The 19,598-nt window shown below is 37.7% G+C and overlaps 1 protein-coding gene across 4 annotated transcripts in view; it reads right to left on the minus strand.

The window, feature by feature from the left end:
• Positions 1-4,481, minus strand: part of PRUNE2 (prune homolog 2 with BCH domain) — a 137,172-nt gene extending 132,691 nt beyond the window's left edge. For all 4 annotated transcript variants that reach the window (XM_071580588.1, XM_071580587.1, XM_071580586.1 and 1 more), the window contains exon 1: positions 4,335-4,481. In XM_071580588.1, coding sequence (XP_071436689.1) covers positions 4,335-4,370 — 36 coding nt within the window. In that variant the 5' untranslated portion in view covers positions 4,371-4,481. The remainder of the gene's footprint in view (positions 1-4,334) is intronic.
• Positions 4,482-19,598: the final 15,117 nt, after the last annotated feature.

Raw genomic sequence — 19,598 nt, forward strand, 5'->3', positions numbered from 1 at the left:
TGACTGATCAGTCACTCTTCAACTTGAGTGCTTAGCTGCACCTGAAAGAGCCTAATCCAGCCTGATCAGTAACATAATATTCTGGGGAAAATATTACCAGTGTTTGCAAATCTGACGTTTTTGTACAAAATTGTTTATGGATCATTAAAGTTCTTGAATTATTCAACAGGCTTGCAGAGAAGAAAAGGCCAAGTCAATGCATTTGGGTCTTCAAAAATACTACTGCAATGCTTCTTAGAGCCCAGTAAAAAAAATAAATAACTAAAGAAAAAAGAGATGTATTCCTCTCATGACACAGTACTGAATTAAAAGTTAAGGAAAAAGGACAGGAACAAATGGTTGGGTTTTACAATTAAGAAAAAAATAAGCATAAAGGATTCTTCACAAGCATATGTGCAATTCCTCATATCCATTTTATAATAAATAATATTATTTCTGGTAGAACAGACAGGCAAATAATGAGGTGAAAAAAACTCCCAGTAATACCAGATTATTTAGGAGAGTCAAGTCTAAAACCGTCTACAAGCACTGCAGAAAGGACTCACAACACTTAGAGACTAGGTAAAAAAATGGTAAAGGGAAATGAGGGCCAAGAGGCGTAGACTAGGGAAAATGTAAGAAAACAACACATCTCTATTTTTTTAACTGTACTGTACACTGTCAAATGGCCTTTAAAATGGGTATTACTAAGCAGAAAAAACATCTTGCATTCATTTTACATGATACTCTGAAAGCACCAGAAAAATGCTTTCTGACAGTAGAACAAAGTAGGACAGCAGGAACTCTTAAGAAAATGGAAAAAAAAGAGATGTTGTTATACTACTGTCAGACTTTTATTCTGTCGTGACCTAAATCTGACTGATAGTTCTGAGTTCCACAACGTTGAAAGGGTTTACAGACTTACAAAATCTTCAGAGAGAGGCCACAAGGATGATCAGACTGATAGAATTATGTTCATGTATGAAGGGACAACAGAAAAGCTTAGCTGGGGAATGCTAAGCAATATCTAACTAAAGAGAGAAAATGAAGAAAAAACACTCATTTGGATAGAAAAATTGTGGAAGACACGTTAAAATTGTCAGGCAATTTAAAGCAAACAAATGGATACTGTCCCACTGATGCAGAGCACACGATAAAACTGTAAAACACACTGTCTTATAGATTTTGTTGAAGCCATAGCATAAAAAACCAAACACATAACATAGCCAAATGTATGGAGGATGGTTCTAGTTTTGGCTAACACAGTAGTTCAGCTATACATTTTGAAACAAGCTTTCAGGATCTGATCAGTGGACCTACGTATTCTACTGATTATAATCCCTCACTAGACAAGACAGAACACTGGTTTAGAGGAAATTTTGGCCTCATGGAATCTCACCTATTCTAGACTTACAAAAACCTGGAGAAAAACCTGCAGAACTGAACTGTACATGTCAAAAAATATCAGTGCGGCATCTCTTACATTCTGTCATATGCTGGATTGTAACATTTTCCCTTCTTGTTTTACACTGATTATATGTGATATTTTTAAAGATCAGTATTGAAGATTACTGTGGATGATTTATGACTACATGACAAATCACAAAAGCAGAATTCATTGTTTTTTAAGAAAGAATAGTTTAGGGGAGACTTCATTATTAATAGATAATGCACAGAGAATCTTCCTTTCTAATGATCAGTGAAGGCACATAATACAAGAGTCTTAGAAAAAAGAAAAAGCTCATGTCCTTTGTGTAGCATACTCTGAGGTTTTAATTTGCTCCATGTGGAAAAACAGCGTTGATTAATGTTGTGGCTGGAACCAGACCAAAATGAATGACAAATCACTTGCAGTAATAGGCCCTCCTTCACGGTCTGAAGCAATTGTTCTTCTGGAGCTATTTTTCGTAAGTAAAGAAAATTTTCCTTTACTTATGTTAAGTAATAATCATGTAGTCAGTGCACTGGAATCAGTTTGACCTAACAGAGTTACGTATGGTGTGAAATACCAGCACTGTATGACTGGAATCATCAGGCCTCTTAGACACATTTTAGCATCTTCCACAGATAAAGCTGCAGTAGCACAACACACAGCAGCTCATTCATTCTGAGCCATTAACCTGTTTACCTCGACAGATTGACCTGACATCAGTGGCAAAACAAAGATACCTCACTGTTTGTCCTCAACTTAGACTATGCTAGTCTATGGTTATTGGTTACCTTTTACCAGCTGAGAAAGTTTCCCCACAAAAAGCTTGACCAAGCAGGAAAGAAAATCTTGAATTACTCTGGGTTACTCTTTTCAGGCTACTGTAGCACAAATTAAATTGGCAGACTGAAGTCAACCTATAATATTTATAGATCTGTTCTGAACTGAATATACCAGTGCTCAGATGCTTCTTCCCCAGCCATGCTCATCTGACATGACCATGCAATCAAACATCAGTCAGGAAGACTCTTGTCCCCACAATACTACTGCAGATGAGACCTGCTCCAATACATCCCTTTTCCTCCCATGAGTCAGAAGGTAGAAAGAGAATTCTGCACTTTTTTATAAAATCCCCATTGTAGGAATGAAATGGGCTGTGGTGTCTTCAGTTAATCATTAATCATTTAATAGTTATCTAATTATCTAATATTATCTAATATCTATATTTCATGGGATTCTTCAGATTGTTAGTTTTCTAGACAGCTCCTTTCTGATAATCAACAGCTATTGAGAAAGACTAATGCAATATTTGCTTTTAGAGGTAAAATGAAGTTGTTTCTAATGCTTGACATTCACTAGTGGGAACCACTATCAGTGCATAGTTAATATCTATTAGGTAATATCACCTATGGTGCACTTGAGCAAAAACTTTGTCAAAACCAAATCTCCAGTTCAAACTTCACCATATGTGAAATGCTGATGTGAAAATGTATTATGTGTCTGTAATTACACTATGCAGTATCTATCAGGAGGACTACCAAAGTTCAGACTGTATACATGAAAACATATGGGAAATACTTTACAAACTCCTAAAAACACATTGTATAACAACTTAGTTGGCATGTGACCAGGATGACACATCTCGTGTTTACTCTTAGTCTTTGTCACACATAGCTAAATATTAAGGGAGCCACTAAGAGATTAATTTTTTCTTCTCTTTTGCCAGTCCTCTAAAAAATTACTTAATTCTCTGATTGCCAACAATGCGTGACAAAAAAAAAACAGTATAACAAGTCATCTTGTACAAATCATTCCATATAGAGAACAGTGTCTGCCAGAGAAAGAGCATCTTGAGTGCATGATTGCTCACTCTCCAAAGATTTGTAACAGGTCTATGAAACTGAAAAGGCCCTACACTTTTAATTATCAACAAATTTAGTTATCTAAAATGACTCTCAATGGGGTGGGAAGATAATCCTATAAGCACATAGGTCCCAAGTACCCAAAAATACAAGACAAAACTAGCAGCCATGGGATTTTATTTACAAACCCATTATTACATCTACAATTGAGCACACTTCTTAGAGCTGGGATATCTAATGGGAGCACAGGCTACACTTGAAAGGTAACAACTCAATAAAACTGAGTTTTGCAGAGAAAATCAACCCTCATCACTGAAAACAAGCCAGCCTAAGACCACCCTGGTCTTAAAAACATCCTACTTTGGCATTGCACATAAGGGGGAAAAGAGCACTAATTCCTTGAGGCCAGATTATCAGGCACCGCAAACAAAATAAATGCGCTGCAGTTTCAGCACAGTCTCACCAACAAGTCCTTTGAGAACAAGACCTATATATCACCGTCATTCCTATCACATATTAAATACCTCTGGTAGGTGAGACAGAATTATGAGACTGGACCTTGATAATCTTTCCATAATCCTCGGTTATTTTATAGCTTGCTTATCCAAACCATCCCCTATTGCTAGTGAAATTTAGACCACAGAAATAAGTTTGTTAGCGACCTCTCATACAAATTTGTCCCCATTCAACTATGCAACTTGATGCATCTGAAAGTCTCTACAAACGTGTACATGATCCCAAAATTACATGCTGTAACCCCCCACATGCCTGTCAGATATGGGTTTGTCTATTCCTAGAGCAGAGCATTATTCAGCAATAACCAGAGGGCAGAGAAGATGTGAGAAGAAAACGGACCCCAAAATACATCCCAGCCGATGTGAACGCCACCAATCCCATCCTTTCTCCACCTCCCGCCCGAGGACCACAGCACTGTTGGAGCTCTCCGAGAAGTTTCGGGACGCACCCGCGGGCGCTGCACCAGGGGCTGCGGGTCAGAGGCCGATGGCCGCAGTGACCGCAAGTCGGGCGAAGTTCCGCGCCCGCTGCCCGGCGCCGTGACTCACCAGCTTGGACTGGGCGCGCTGCAGAAACTCCTCCATGGCGCCGGCACATCTGCCGGGCGGCCCCGGGCAGGGCAGGACACAGCAGGACACGGCAGGACACTCCGCCGCCGCGCCGCTCGCCCCGCACTCCGTGTTCCCGCACCGCCCCTGCGGAGCGCGGCCCCGCCCTGCCCTGCCCGCCGGGCGATGACGTCACATCGTGCCGCAGGGTAGCCGCGGAGCTCCGCGGAGAGCAGGGATGCCCAGGGATGCGCTTCCCCGGGCGCTGCCCTTCCTCCTGCTCTGCGCCGTGCATCAGGCCCTGGAAAGCAGCGCTTTGCTCTGTCACAAGAATTCATGATCGAGGTGCTGAGCGCGCCCAGACCCGCCTCGGGGTCTCAAAGCAACAGGCACCACTTGGTGACTGTGGCGGGCCCTTGCGCAGCGCTGACCATTTCACATTTGGTAAAGCTCAACCATGGAAAGCTCGAGGGAACTGGAGTCAAAGGCAGTGACCATTTCAGGGTCCCCTTCCCACGGTGGCACAAGGTCTGCAGGGAACAAAGCAATCGGTTCAAAGTGAAAGAGTAGGTTTAGATTAGATACTAGGAAAGAAATCTGCTGTGAGGGTGTTAAGGCACTGGAATAGGTTGCCCAGGGAAGTTGTTGGTGCCTCATCCCTGGCGATGTTCAAGGTCAGGTTGAATGGGACTTTGAGCAACCTAGTCTAGTGGAAGGTCCCCCTGCCCATGTCAAGGGGGTTGAAACTAGGTGATCTAAGGTCCCCTTCCAACTGAAACTATTCTATGATGATTTCACGATTCACAGTCAAGCCTCCAGAAACACTACGCTCTATCTCAGACATAGGACCCTTTCCAAACGCAGCCCCTCAATCACATTTCTTATATATATATTCAACTGAACAGTTCACAAAGAAGCCTCCTAGGCTAGCATCCACTTTATGGAGAAATAAAGAGAAATGTCAAAGAGCTGAGTCTGGGACATAAGAAGTCAATGTAAGGTCTTGCAATGAGTGTAGAGTAGACTAGGACTGCAACAATCACAGCTTCTCCAGTACACTCAGACCACAATTATTCAGCAGTATGGATTTTATTTTTCCCCCACTATAAATAATGACCTTGGGTAGTACAGATTTGTTATTCCAATGAAGTCGTGCCTCACTGAGGAATTAGTGATGGCTAAATTTTCATAAAGTCAGTGCTAGGAGATCTGGGATTTTTCTCTCTTGTGTACTATTTTACAGCTCATTGAAGATATTACTGCAAAAGCTAAAAGATCTTGCTTCCTTATTAACAAACTTTTTCTTAAGAGTATAATTTACTCTCATTTGATTTGATAATTCTTTCATGATGTCTTGCAGATCTTATTACTGTGTTTCCTGTCATGATCAATTTGCTCTGCCTAGTCATAAGTTCCTGTTCAAAATTGTTCTGGGGAACAGAAGAAAAATCCTAATCTGTATCATAATCATATAAAACTGAAAGGTATATCATCATTAAAATGTTTGAGTGGATAAATTACATGGAACAAAGTACTGTAAATGACAGTGTTCTACGGGGGGGGGGGGAAACCTGAATTCTGTTACATTTACTGGAACATTTCTTCTCCTGAATCATATTGTGTACTTGCATATTAGTGTGTTTTAGAACTCTATGCAAATTTGGGGTTTCTGGTTGTTCTATAGAAAAGCAGCTCTCTTGAAACATGACAGATTCTAATATTTGTTACCTAAAATTCAAGTTTTACAATACAGAAATGCCTATGTGATTTGAGATGCAGAGTTGTGGTCCACTGAAAATGTATTGCTGAATAAGAAAATAATGTGGCCTCCACAAAAGGGGTAAGGTATATATTTCACTTCAGTAAAATCTGCAAAACAAGTAGAAAAAAGATCCAGAAGGCAAACTCTGATCCAGGAATAATTGAAGAATAAAGAGCTGAATTTACTAAATAGACAGCAAAGTTGTGTTCTTATGCCTCATACCAGTAAGCACAGTTATTCCCATATACTGTAAATAAAGCATGTTGACTAATTACTTTTTTGTATATCCAATGCATTGGTCTGTGTATGTAAATGTATCCTACATAATGTATTCTTACCCAAATGGTCTTTCACAGAATATGAAAGAAGCATGTGGACTCTTTGTGATCCACATGCTGGAATTCCAGAGATGGCCTCAGTACAGCTGCATTGAAAAGAAAATAGGGTACACTTGAGCTCCCAGAAAACATGAGCAGTAGATAGCTTTTGAAACTTGTTTGCCTCCATAATTATTGTATGAGTTAGATATTTAGAAATTAATTATTCACATTCTATTGGGCAAAACTAATACACAAAATGAATCAGTCTATGTATCTGCTTAATATTTAATAGAAATTCCTCAGCCTTATTCTCTTTTTTGCTACCCTACTTATAGCTACTAAATTACTTCCTCTTTACTGATGCTTAGATTGGAGAAGAATCAGAACCCAGGTTATTATTTTTTATCCATCTTCCTAAAGTAGCTAAACAAAATCAGTTCAGAGCCATCCAGGAGCTCTTCCTAAGGGATGTTCTTCACTTGATGCGTATAACATAGTTCCTTATGATATTAGTGGGAATCATGCATGTGTCACAAAGTGAGGATTTTCACTGTATCAGCTCACAGAATCAAATTATTAAAAATAGACTGATTAAGCATTGCTGACTTTCTCCTTGTCCATAAGCATTTTTGCAATACCTCTTGTTACAATGAAGAGATTTAGTGTGTGAACTATGAGTTCTGCTTTGTATGTCTTTGTAATTTGGAAAATGTAAATATAAATAATTTATTTATTAATAATGCATCTACTGCAAGATAGTATGCTTTGGAAGTGACTGTTTATCTGTTCACTTGGCAAACATTTTTTTAAATTTCAGCCATTATTCAAGAATATGTGAATACATGATTACTTTAATATGTCTTCATTGTGTCATAAAAAACCCCACAGCTCTAGTAATGATGAAGAAAGAGAATGTCTTACATTATAGGATCTTCCAAAACCTCTCTCAACTTCACTGTACCCATCCAGGGAAAAGTAATTTGGATTATTTATGAACTATCCTGATAAAACCCTATATCCTCATACATACTATATGCTACCAAACAATGCAGATTTTTGTGATATTCCACAGTTTCTGTGGTTCATATTAATTTGATTTATTCTCCAGGCACACAGTTGAGATAATTTTATTCCATAAAATGAAAGCAAAATCAGATATTACATGCCTCAGAACAACTCAGATCTGAACTCTGTAACTCATCTTTACAATTTAGCACGGAATTTAAAGAGCTGTCATGATGTAGATGTCCAGTGATTTAGCACTTCTATCATAGTAGTGTTTATGATAAACACTTCAATAGCACATTAACAATAATTTTCCTTTTAAATAAGGCTGAGTTTCTCATTGCAAGAGTTGCTTCACTGCCACAGTAAAAATAAATAGTTTCCACATACACCTATGAAAGCTACTATGTTTTTCCTACAGGTCTTATCAACAGGACATGTCCTTGGAGTCACCAGTTTTTCAGTCTTCTGTATCAAGCATCTTTGCTTCCTATGGGGAGCTTTTCCCTACTTTTACACGTTTCAGTTAACACTGGTCATAGAATCATGAAATCATTTAGGTTGGAAAAGACCTCTACAATCATTAAGTCCAACCATTAACCCAGGACCACTGTTTTCACCACAAAGCCCATATCCCTAACTTCCACATCCACTCTGTCTTTTCTCCAGATTAAACAACTACACCTGCCTGAGCCACTCCTCATAAGAGTTGTACTTCAGAATCTTCACTGTCTCCATTGTACTTCTCTGGACACTCCTCATCACCTCCATGTCTTTCTTATAGTGAGTGAGGGATCCAAAACTGAACACAGAATTCAAGGTGAAGCCTCACTAGAGTACTTGTTAGATTGCTTATTCTCAACCATATATTTCAAGGTGAAACTTTATGACAGTCCCTATTGATTTTATAGAATATTAGGTATGGAAAAATGAAATTGCCATTGCTTTTTCTAGGGGACAGAGGAAGAGAAGGAGAAGCCATGACTCATTAGGAGATGACTTGTAAAGGTCTGATACAAATATCTGTTGAGGTTTACTAAGACTGAATGCATTAATCTCATTTTAGCTGTGACTAGCATATAATTCCTGTATTACAATAATTATCTGTTCTATTCTTCCTTGCAAAACTGTGTAAGATACCAGAGTACACATTTTTGAGCCAAGGCTAGCTACTAATTCAAAGACAAAAAGCTCCACTGAATCAATACCAAACGTACTTGGAGGTATCCCAGACAATGGATGATTAATGGTTTTTGCTGTGGAAAACAACAGGCTGAAGGCAGACGATAGAATTGCAGATTTAGTCCCCTCACAAACTCCAAGTTGTGCCAAATAAACATGAAACTGGGAGTGCAAGAAGCTTGAATCTAGATTCATCTCCCATCAGCACTATGTCCATGGAAACTGTGTTCCCACTTTGTTTGTCAAATTTCAACACAACTGAATTCTAAGACAGGTTATTATACAAGTTAACCTTCTGTGCTACTGCCTCTTTCTTATGCAACTTATGCTGAGAATTTAGGCAAATTACATGTCTCAGGTAAATACACCCATAATTGTACAGACCTACTAAGTGCCAGAGTATGTTAATTCATTTTCACAGCCTGACTATAGACTACTTGAATAAAGCTAGTCCCAGCTCTAAGAAATAATTCTGGTAGATGTGATCAGCTTTGCAGGTTTAAGTTGTTACCAAATCTCCTGCCAACCTACCCCTCACTTTGAAGTTAGTTGACAGAAGTCTATTCCAGTTGTAGTTCCATGTACTAGTACCATTTAAACCAGGCAGAAGGTATGTTTCCAAGGGATGGTAATCTCTGTAAAAATAGGGGGAAAAGACTTAAGGAGTTTGACTTAAAACATTAACACTGTTTGCTTCCCAGGTACCATGGGTCAAAGTCCTTGAAGACAGAGCAACATCTCAGCTATATTTAGCCTCATGCCTTTGACAGTAAGGTTTTATGCTGCAGTGAGCCAAAGGTATTTCCATGTTAGCTACAGAAAAATTTGAATTAACAATATATAAAATTTCTTTTGTTTTATAGATTACCATTACTTAACTGCATATAGTAAGTTCACTGTTTTTGGAGTTGTTTAGCAAAAGAGCACAAGGGAACATTCTTATGAATGTTAGTTGAGGACAGATAAAAAGGAAATAAAAATAATCCCCAAATTTCAAATTATAGAATATAATGTGAACAGAATATTGGCTCTGTGATAATGATTTGGAAACATATTACGGTGAATAATATACTGGTTACTCTTTGAAATCCAAAGAGTAATGCAAGAACTTCTCATTTTACAAGCTGATCAGAGTATGCAACTACTCATCACAGACCAACTACAAGTAATCGGTAAGTTAAAAATTACTTAATTAGTAAAATACATATTGTGATTTTTATACAGGTCTCCTCATTTCACAATCAAGTAACTTAACCTGTTACTGTTACTTTCCTTAAAGAAATACCTTATTCTTATATTGAATACTATTCTTATATTGACCTTTGAAATTAATACATGCTCAACAAATTCACAGGACTTCTGCCTTGCAGACAATACTAAATGTTTAGTGGATATGCTGAAAATAAAATTAAGTCTTGTGGATGGTAAGTTTTTTTTATCCTGCCCACAGCAATGGGGTTAAACTAGATGATCTTTAAGGTCGCTTCCAACCCAGGCCATTCTATGATTCTGTGATGTTATGAAGAACCTGAATACAACTAAAAATAGTCTATCTGATTAATAAAGTAAAATAAAGAGTATTACATCAATGACATTCTCGTGTTTTAAACAGAGAAGCATATTTAAGGGGGGGGAAATAATCTCTGACTTTTATTTTGTAAAGGAAGTAAAATTCTTTTACTGATACATAAATACACCAGTACAATTACAAAAGCCATGGTGATCTGAAGGTGCAAGTGAGTGGAATTCATGCATAGGCAATCATGCTTTGGATGAAAAAGAAGGTTATGCCAGAAGAATGTAGAACTTGCAACACACAGTCCTCCCTTTAAGTCTGAATTACATTTGCTGATTCTGTATACCTGTCATAGCTTGGCCAGGACCCATAGGTTATTCTATACCATCTCAATTCATTGCTAGCTCAGTCAGTAGAGCATGTGACCCTTAGTCCCAGGTTTAGGTTTGAGTCCCACATTGGGCAACAAGTAAGGTTGTCATGGTTTAAGAATGGTAGCCCCTAATTCAGTTCCCCCACTGAGACTCTCCCAAACCAGATGCTGCTCTCTTGCTCCCCTTTCCTCTCCCCCTTTCTGCTATGGTGGGATGTAGTTGAGAACTAGAGGCACCAAAGGTGAAAATCACATGTTGAGGTAAGAAATATTTACTGGAAACAGCAATGAGGAAAGAAAATTAACAGTAGAAGCAACAGTATTAATAACAAAGGTGTGCAGAAGACAGGGTGCTTCACACCCAAAAGCACTCACTGTGGAGCTCAAGACAATGAACCATGGCAGATGGCATCTCCCCTTCCACCATGTTTTTTCAACCAGAAGCCATGCCCCTCTTCTCCAAAGTGAGAGTCCAACCCCGCCATGCTCACAATGACATGAGGTGGTACATAGTAACCTCCAGGTTCTGGTCCACACTAGGACATTACCTCAAAAATTTAAGTGCACCCTATTTTACAGGCGAGTGTTCTGGAACACTTGTCCACAGCTTTGCTGTGTTACGGTTACTCTGTGCACAGCTTCAAAAGAAATAAAAAATTGCTGGTATTTAGGCAACCCTTTCACACTAGACATAGAAACACAAAATATTACCCAAACAAGGTCAGGGAAGTGAAACTGCATACAGTTTATCAGCTACTAGAAAAATGGATAAAATATTCAGTCCAATGTTTCCAAAAGTAATTAAAATCTTATGTGTTGACAAAGGAAATGTTCATAACAGATCAGCTGAGGACTGGCCTGTTTGCATCAACAGGCTACAACTATGTACTGGTACTAAGTGGTACTAAAATAACTCATTTAAATGTGGAAGTTTCATTACTCATAGAAGGAGGTAAAAACTATAATTTGCTCCTCTCTTCAGTGCCTACTAAGGCTGAAAAAGACTGGTTTTACCAAGACTGGCTATTAGCTCCTCTACTAACTCCTTCCTAAAACACTGCAACACATCTCCACTTTTATATAGATACTCAAATAGAAATTTAACTGGTTTTATGGGACTGAATTGTGTAATATTAAAAAGTCGTCATTTTGGATCAGTTTAAGGGAATAAGTACTGTGTGGAATGCAAAGTAAGATATACTTACTAAGGTTAATTTAACCTTTACATTGGTGCTAAACTTCATCATCTCAATGGCAAATTTTGTGAAAAATCCCAGGGAGGTTCAATATCATCAGATAAACCGTCTGTAAATATGTGCTTTACCCACAATGCATATGGTTGTTAGTTGAAAAACACAGAGTAATAAATTGATGGGCATAAAGAATATATGTAGATCATTCTAAAAGTATGTCATCAGCTTCTGAATATAACACTAAAGACTTTTTAATTCATAGATCCTCCTTCTAGAAGGGTAGTATTCTACACAACTGTAACTCAGTGTAGATGTTGAGAACGATCACTATCGAAGCATAGAGTTCCTGAACAGATTTCAAGTCACTACAGAATTAAATTAACTTCTAAAGAGTTTCAATTGCTTATAGAGAGAAATGGTCTCAAATATATCTCATCATCTTTTTATCCTTTCCTGTGGAAAGACTTACTCATGTATTCCATCAGGCATTTCAAAATATAAGTGGGAATAGGTTCTACAACACAGAATTGCAAATATCATGCCTTCCTATAAGCTGACAGAATGACTTTTATATGATAGAGCTGAAAGTCTTTTTACACATTTGTTCTAGCACTCTCACTTGACTGACTAATAAGCTGAAAAAAGATAGCAGATCTGGAGTTGGTGGTTCCACCATGAGAGTCTGTGATTATCACTATGTCATGAGACATGAGAGATAACCTTGTTCTGGCAACAATGGAAGAAAGTTTACACAAGTCCTACAGCACATTATGCATTATGTATATCTCTTGCAAGCATAGCACCAACAGTGTGCTGTACATCCCTGTTCCTAAAAGACAGTTCAAGTGTCATTCCAACACTCCAGGGCTGGATAATTTTGTTGATGAAAAAAGTCTAGAAAGCACATTCTTCCTCATTTTTTCATAAAGTGTCTGCAAAACATTATCCAAACATAATCTTCTGTAATACACTTCATCTGTAGAATGTCTTATATTTAATGATATCAATTGTATTTTAATGTCCAAAGTGTATTTTTATATTCAATACAGAAAAAAACAAATAGCTCTATCAGCAGCACAGAGAAGCAGATCAACAAAGAGTCTTCTAAGAATAGGTGTGTTTCCTTTGGAGCATCTTCTGGTGTCTAGATCGAAACTCTGGAGGTTTTTGATGGCTGACATAATCTTTGTATGATCTTCTCAATGCATAATCATACATTTAATAAAGAAAAATTCATCTCTAGCTTTTAATTCCTCTCTGCAAATTAAATACGTGGAAAATTCTTTCAAATGTGTTTGATCAATGCTGTAGAAGCTATGACTTTGCTGTAAAAGACATGCAAGTTACAATTTCCAAAAGAAAAAATGTCTAAACCAGACATTGTTCTGCCAGAAGTGTTGTTTAGGCCTGCAAATGCCTTAATCAGTAGCCCCTAATGGAGAGAAAAAAGTCTACTGTCATTATAGCTTTAAAAGTCCAGCCCTGAGAAATGCATGCCACCATGTATGACTTAGCCATCTGAAGATAGCATTTCATGCAAATCTCTGAAAAACGCTCTCATCTACTTGCACTACCTCAAGCCTGTGGTATTAAGGCTGAATAATATACCTTTGGGAAAATGTAAAACATCTTCTGGTCCTTGATGTGCGTTGTTTAGAAACCTGAGAGAAGCTGGAGCACAACAGTAGCTAGGCTGCACATAGTGAGTAAACCTTGTTTTATGGCATCCAGCTGTGTCCACATGGCCTCCTATTACTTTTGCATGAAAACCAAAGAAAACAAAAGGTTTGGAGTATTTTCTGTTATTTCTGTCCTATATTTTTGAGGATTGTCTTAAACCAATGATTACTACCACGGATTTGCATCTATTTTCTGTTTCAAATATAACGTGTGTTGTATTAAAAACTTAGGCTTTCTGACTAAGAACTTCCACTGTAAAGATAACAGGCTTGGCCATTAATGATCATTACTGTCACTTCTAAAAATATTCATGTTGTTCTTGTTTATTAAAGCAATCAAAATGTGTTATTATGTTCCTAATTATGATATTTATTCAAACTTTCCTGCTTACCCACAGTACGAATACAGTGCAGGCAGCTGTTGTAGAAGCTTCCCTGTTCAGCTCTGGAAGTGGGTTTTCCATTCAGCTTAGGGCACTCCTATTGTCAAAGGGAAAAAATAGAATAAATGTTGGTCTTTGCACTGTGAGGCAAACATTGCTATTGAATGGATGAAGGATAAGAACAGCAGAAGCAGAGAAGTGACTAAGAACTGTGTTAGATAAAAAAATGGACTGTTTCAGCTTCTGCCTCTGGATATGCACATATTTACAAAAATACAAGATTTAAAACAATCAAACAATCAAACAAAACTTTGTCTCTTGTAAATTGTCCACAAGAAAAAACTACAATAAAATAATACAGGGTATTTTATTTATTTGCTTCACTTTAGAAAATAAAGGACACCAGTATCAGAATCTACAAACAGAGACTTGATATTATGAAGACCTCCCCTGGGAACTCAAGTGAGAGACTTGCCTCACTGTCATGCAGTACAGAAGCAGAAATAAACACAAATTATAGAACTGAGGTTATCATAAAGCCTATCACACAGAATATCAAGAAACAAAAATGTTTGATAATTTATTTGAATAAAACCTGTTCATTAAAAAAAACCTGTTTTCATTAATTCAGTGTCTACTGACTGTGTGCTTTTTGCTGAAGTATGAGCAATGTGTTTATTAAGTCAATATTATCAATTTCAAACACTGTTAACCAGAGACCACTGAGACACCTAAAAAGGTAGCATTCTGCCCTCCTCGTAAGAAGCCCACCTCTCCAAAACCAAGAATTATGGTTTTGAGCTACTACAGCCAAGTATGGATTATCAGCATTATTTGCTCTGTTTGTTTTTGGGAAATAAAATTTGAGCATGTTTTTCCCAAAGCAATCTCAAACTAAAAGACGCAGTTGAAAGACACCATTAATGTGTTGATAAATAATCAAAATTGTTGTTCGTTTCAAAAGATTAATGTTGTTAATATTCCAAAACGCTTTAAAAATTTAAGTCATTGTTTAGGCCACTTGCCTGAGGCGAATTTGTGGCTGTGAACAGACTTGCAGTTAGTGATATTTTCCAGTGAACAGAATACATTTTGTTAGTAGTGTTAGTCTATGCTTTTATGTGCATTCCCCTGCTCAGATCTTTTCCTCTGGATTATCTCTGTTTGGAAGGTTACTCTCTTCTGGAAAGAAAGAGAAAATCCAGGACGCCCTTATGACACCCCATCTCCCACTCTAAGCCATAAACTCAGCGTGAAAGATATTTGTTAGTTATTGCAAGATTATGTCATAAATACAGGACAAAGAAGTAAAATTTACTTAGTGAGTCAGTACAAATTGTGCAGCATAAGATTGCCCTTTTTTTTTTTTTTGAGAAAACACTTTTTTTGTGGAACTAAGAAAAGAGAGGATGTGTAGTTAAGGGGGTCAGGACAGAGTAAAAAAGTACTTAGGATCCTCCATACCCTCACTCCTAGTATGTATAATAAAAATAGAGCAAAAGTTCAGATTAGAAGTTGTTCCCTTCTTGTCTGCTAACTGCATATGAACAGTGACTTCATAGTCACAAGATAATTGCAATCCTAAGGTTAACATGCAAGACAGCTAAATAGATATTTCAACAGGTTTTTCTGAGTGCTGAGTTCAGTCTACTTACTTACTCAATGAGCAATTCTATTCACTTAAGTAGGAACATTTTTTGTGAGAAATACAGCATGGAGAAAACCGTATAATGCATGCAAATCACATTTTAAAAAATGGTAATACTTAGAGTAGCTAGTGAAGCCAACACTGATCCTAACATGAATCTTGTTGGCAAATTGCACTGTTGTAAGATAAATAACCACTGCAAGTGACATGTATGGGAGAAACAGACCAACAGTGGATGAGGATGTCAGAACTAATCACTCTTTGAAACAAGAAACATCAGCAGAATAAATATATATCCTTTTAGCATGAGCCCTTTATTATGATAGTCAATTTGCTTCTGCATTGATATCCCTTTCACTCAAAAAGGGGAAAGGTATGTTTTATATTACACTGATTTTCTGCCTGAATGGCTGAGAATTTTGTGTATCACCTGAAGGTGAATTAACTCACCATGCCCGAATGCCACTGTTTCCTCAACAATGTTTTCCCTATTTTATTTTATTTTATAAAATAAGAAATGGAAGACTGCATCTCATAAAGTCAATGAATAGGTTCTCCACCACAATTAGTGGGGCCAAGATTTCCTCATTCTTACTTATCTTCATTTTGACTTCAACCTTAAAGATTGTCTAAATCATAAATATTGTATTTCTGTAGACCAATGAAGAGGATAATACAGGACTACCAAATGCTCATATTCAAGTACATTCAAAAACATTATAATGCTTCATGACAGCCACAATTCCTGTGTTTGGAATTAAATTACAACTTGGTATTGGGTATTGTATCTTTCTCATTGTGTCTCAAGTTTCAGCTTTTTATACTAATGTCCTTTGTTAGCATTATTCTATCATCTCATGTTTATGCTTTTGTATCTGCTTGACTATTAAGATACTGTTAAAAATTGCCTTCTTTGTAGTTACTATGATTATAGAACTTTCCTCTGCTTCCCTTTGGGATCCTTTCTTTTGGCAGTACACAGCTAATCTAATTGTACATTGCTATAGTTACTTTACCTCTTAAAAAGCTCATATTTATTCACAACATGTTAAATGCTTGAGGAGAAGAGATATTTGAACTGTGTTATTGCAGGCAGAAAAATTGGATTTTGTTTTAAAGCCCAAAGCTTCTGTAAGCAGAAAAAGAGAAAGATAATTCTTGGAAGACAGCACTCAGGCATTCTCATGCCTCTCATTGCATATGGTCCAGAAACTTTCTATAGGAAAATAGCTGTTTGTAATCTGAGTAACAGTCTACTATTAGTCAAACTGATCATTTTATCAAGGCAGAATTTCTTGGAACCTGTTCAATTTTGCAACAACTTCAACTGTTCTTCTCAAGACTAATTACTAAATTAGTATTATTTGCTTCAAATAGGAGAGAGTATAGAAAAAAGAGTACACTACTGATTTTTACAGCAAATTCTCAAGATACCAAGAAATTATATGTTTGGTGGGAAATTGACCTATTGACTTTTCTGGCTACACTGTACCTCTATTTCTCCTCTATCTCTCCTTCAGATGTGTAAGTCCAAGGTAGGAATGAAGGATAACAGCCTAAGGAATCTGTCTATGTAGAATTGTTTTCTACCTTGGAGAGCAATTAAACAAAAACTGCCTAGGGCTTTTAGGTGCCTTCAGAACTCCAAACTAATGTCTTATTCCATATCCTAATTAATTTTTGTAATATTCATCAAAAATATTTTAGTTCACAGAATCACAGAGTATATTGCATTGGAAGGGACCCACAAGGATCATGGAGTCCAACCCTGATCCCCGCCCAGGACCATCCCCCAGAGTCACACCATGTGCCCAACAGTACCATTCAAACGTTTCTTGAACTCTGTCAGGCTTGGGGCTGTGATCACTGCCCTGGGAAACTTGAGCAGTGCCCAACCACCCTCTGGGTGAAGAACATTTTTCTAATATCCAACCTAAACCTCCCCCAACACAACTTCAGGCCATTCCCTCAGTTGTTGTCTCTGGTCACCACAGAGAAGAGATCAGTGTCTACCCCTCCTCTTCCCCTCAAGAGGAAGTTGTAACTGCAATGAGGTCTCCCCTCAGTCTCCTCTTCTCCAGGCTGAGCAGTCCAGGTGACCTCAGCCATTTTTCATAAGGCTCCCCTCAAGACCCTTCACCATCTTTGTTGCCCTTCTTTGAGTGCTCTCTAGTAGCTTAGTATGTTCCTGCTATTGCAGTGCCCAAAACTGCACACAATATTCAAGGTGAGGCCATCAGAGTGCAGAGCAGAGCAGGACAATCCTTTCCATTGACCGGCTGGTGATGCTATGCCTGATGCCCCCCAGGACACAGTTGGCCCTCCTGGCTGCCAGGGCACTGCTGACTCATATTCAGCTTGTCATCAACCAGGAACCCCAGAACTCTTTCTGTGACATTGCTTTCCAGCACCTCAATCCATAGAACAGCTGTTATTTCTGTAAGTGGGAGCTGTTGAGAAATGTTTATGACTTAACTGACAAAATAACCAATTGTAACATATGGTGATTTGCCTCTCTTTCTAGCATCATAGGTAACAGTAGTCACAAAATTAAAAAAAAAAAAAGGAAAGTCTATATATATCTGGCAGGTGTTACCTTTTTCCCCCTTACCTATATTGATCTCTGAGACAAGCGTTTCTGATTTCCTTCCATCGACTTCAGTACATGAGTACCAATACTATCTCAAACCATTTGTAAGGCCCAGATCTCACAAACATCTAAGTCCAATGGATACATAAGTTAGGTCAAGCACATCCTTGTAAGTCATTTAAGCAAACATCTCAATTTCCAGTATTGTTTATTGATGTTACCTTTCCTTTATTATTTAAAAAGATTTAACCAGTCTGGGAAGTTATGTCAGAATGTCCAGCTAATGTGTTTTTCTCTTCCTTTTGACATAATAAAATTATAACAGCAGTAGGAGTGATAATTATAATTTTAACCACATACAAATTGTATCATACTTGTCTAAGTTTATCATGTAATTTGAATGTGATTCTCCTTCCTTTCAAATACAAGAAAAACGTTGATGTTGATATTTTTGAATGATTCATACTGTATTCATACTATAGTCAGAATTTTCTGAAGGCTGTAGAAATAGCAATGTCAAGTATGATGGAAGTCCATGTAAAATAAGTGAGAAACATATTTGTTTCAGAAATGTGCCAACTGATAACAATGAATAAACTTTTCAATTAGATGCGGTATACTGAAGGGCTCATTGTCTCTTCAGCTGAAGGACATGCAGCTTGCCTGTAGCTTCCCACACTGGCGGTGCACAACATCAAGACCTTTGAGATATATGAGCTGTTTCATGGCATTCCGCTGTGGCCACCAGTGGATTAATTAGCAAAAGTGTTGAAAGTTAAATTCTGCTCCAAGGCTTAAAAGAAGGACTGAAATATTGATGAAAAGATTAAAATAAATGTTCTCCATAATAATTTCAATTTTTGGAATCAATTAGCATTGACTTCTCTGCTGAAAGTTTCATCTAGTAACCTGTGACAGAACATGGTCAATTCCTCAGTTTGACTCCCAAGACCTATTACAACTAAATAATTATTGAAAGACCATTTCATGATTAACCAGATTAAAACTGGGTAAGATGGAAACCTAAGGTATTAAGTACATTTAACTGAAAGCATTTCAGAACACTGCAGTCAGCTCATGTGTATTTATAGGCAGGCAGAAAATTACAGTAGGAATATTTATGTGATTAGAGAATGCCATTCTTTAGATTCCAATTCTGTGTCTCATTAATCATACTAATAGTATGTTGGAGATACCTCTATGATTTACAGTTGGACACTAATAGGAACATTGCCACTGATTTCTGCTAGAATGTCTTCCAGTTTTTACTGGGCTTTGGCAAGATTTTGGTAGTGAGGGGTGGTTTCTGTGAGAACATGCCAGAAGCTTCCTCATGTCTGACAGAGCCAGTTCCAGCTGACTCACAGCCTCAAGTCTATCAGCAATGGTAGTAGTGCTACTGAATTAATCTATTTAAGAATGGAAGAAAAAGAACCTGCTGCAAAAGAGATGAGCCAAAGAGAGAACTGAGAATATGTGAGAGAAACAGCCCTTCAGTCACTGAGGTCATTGGGGAAGAGGAGGGGAGAAGAGAAATGTGAGACACCATTTTTAGGCAACCTCTTCTCCTGTAACCCATGGAGGTCAATGGGGGAGAAAATATCCACCTGTAG

Source organism: Pithys albifrons, chromosome Z (assembly GCF_047495875.1).
Source record: "Pithys albifrons albifrons isolate INPA30051 chromosome Z, PitAlb_v1, whole genome shotgun sequence".
Lineage (NCBI taxonomy): Eukaryota > Metazoa > Chordata > Aves > Passeriformes > Thamnophilidae > Pithys > Pithys albifrons.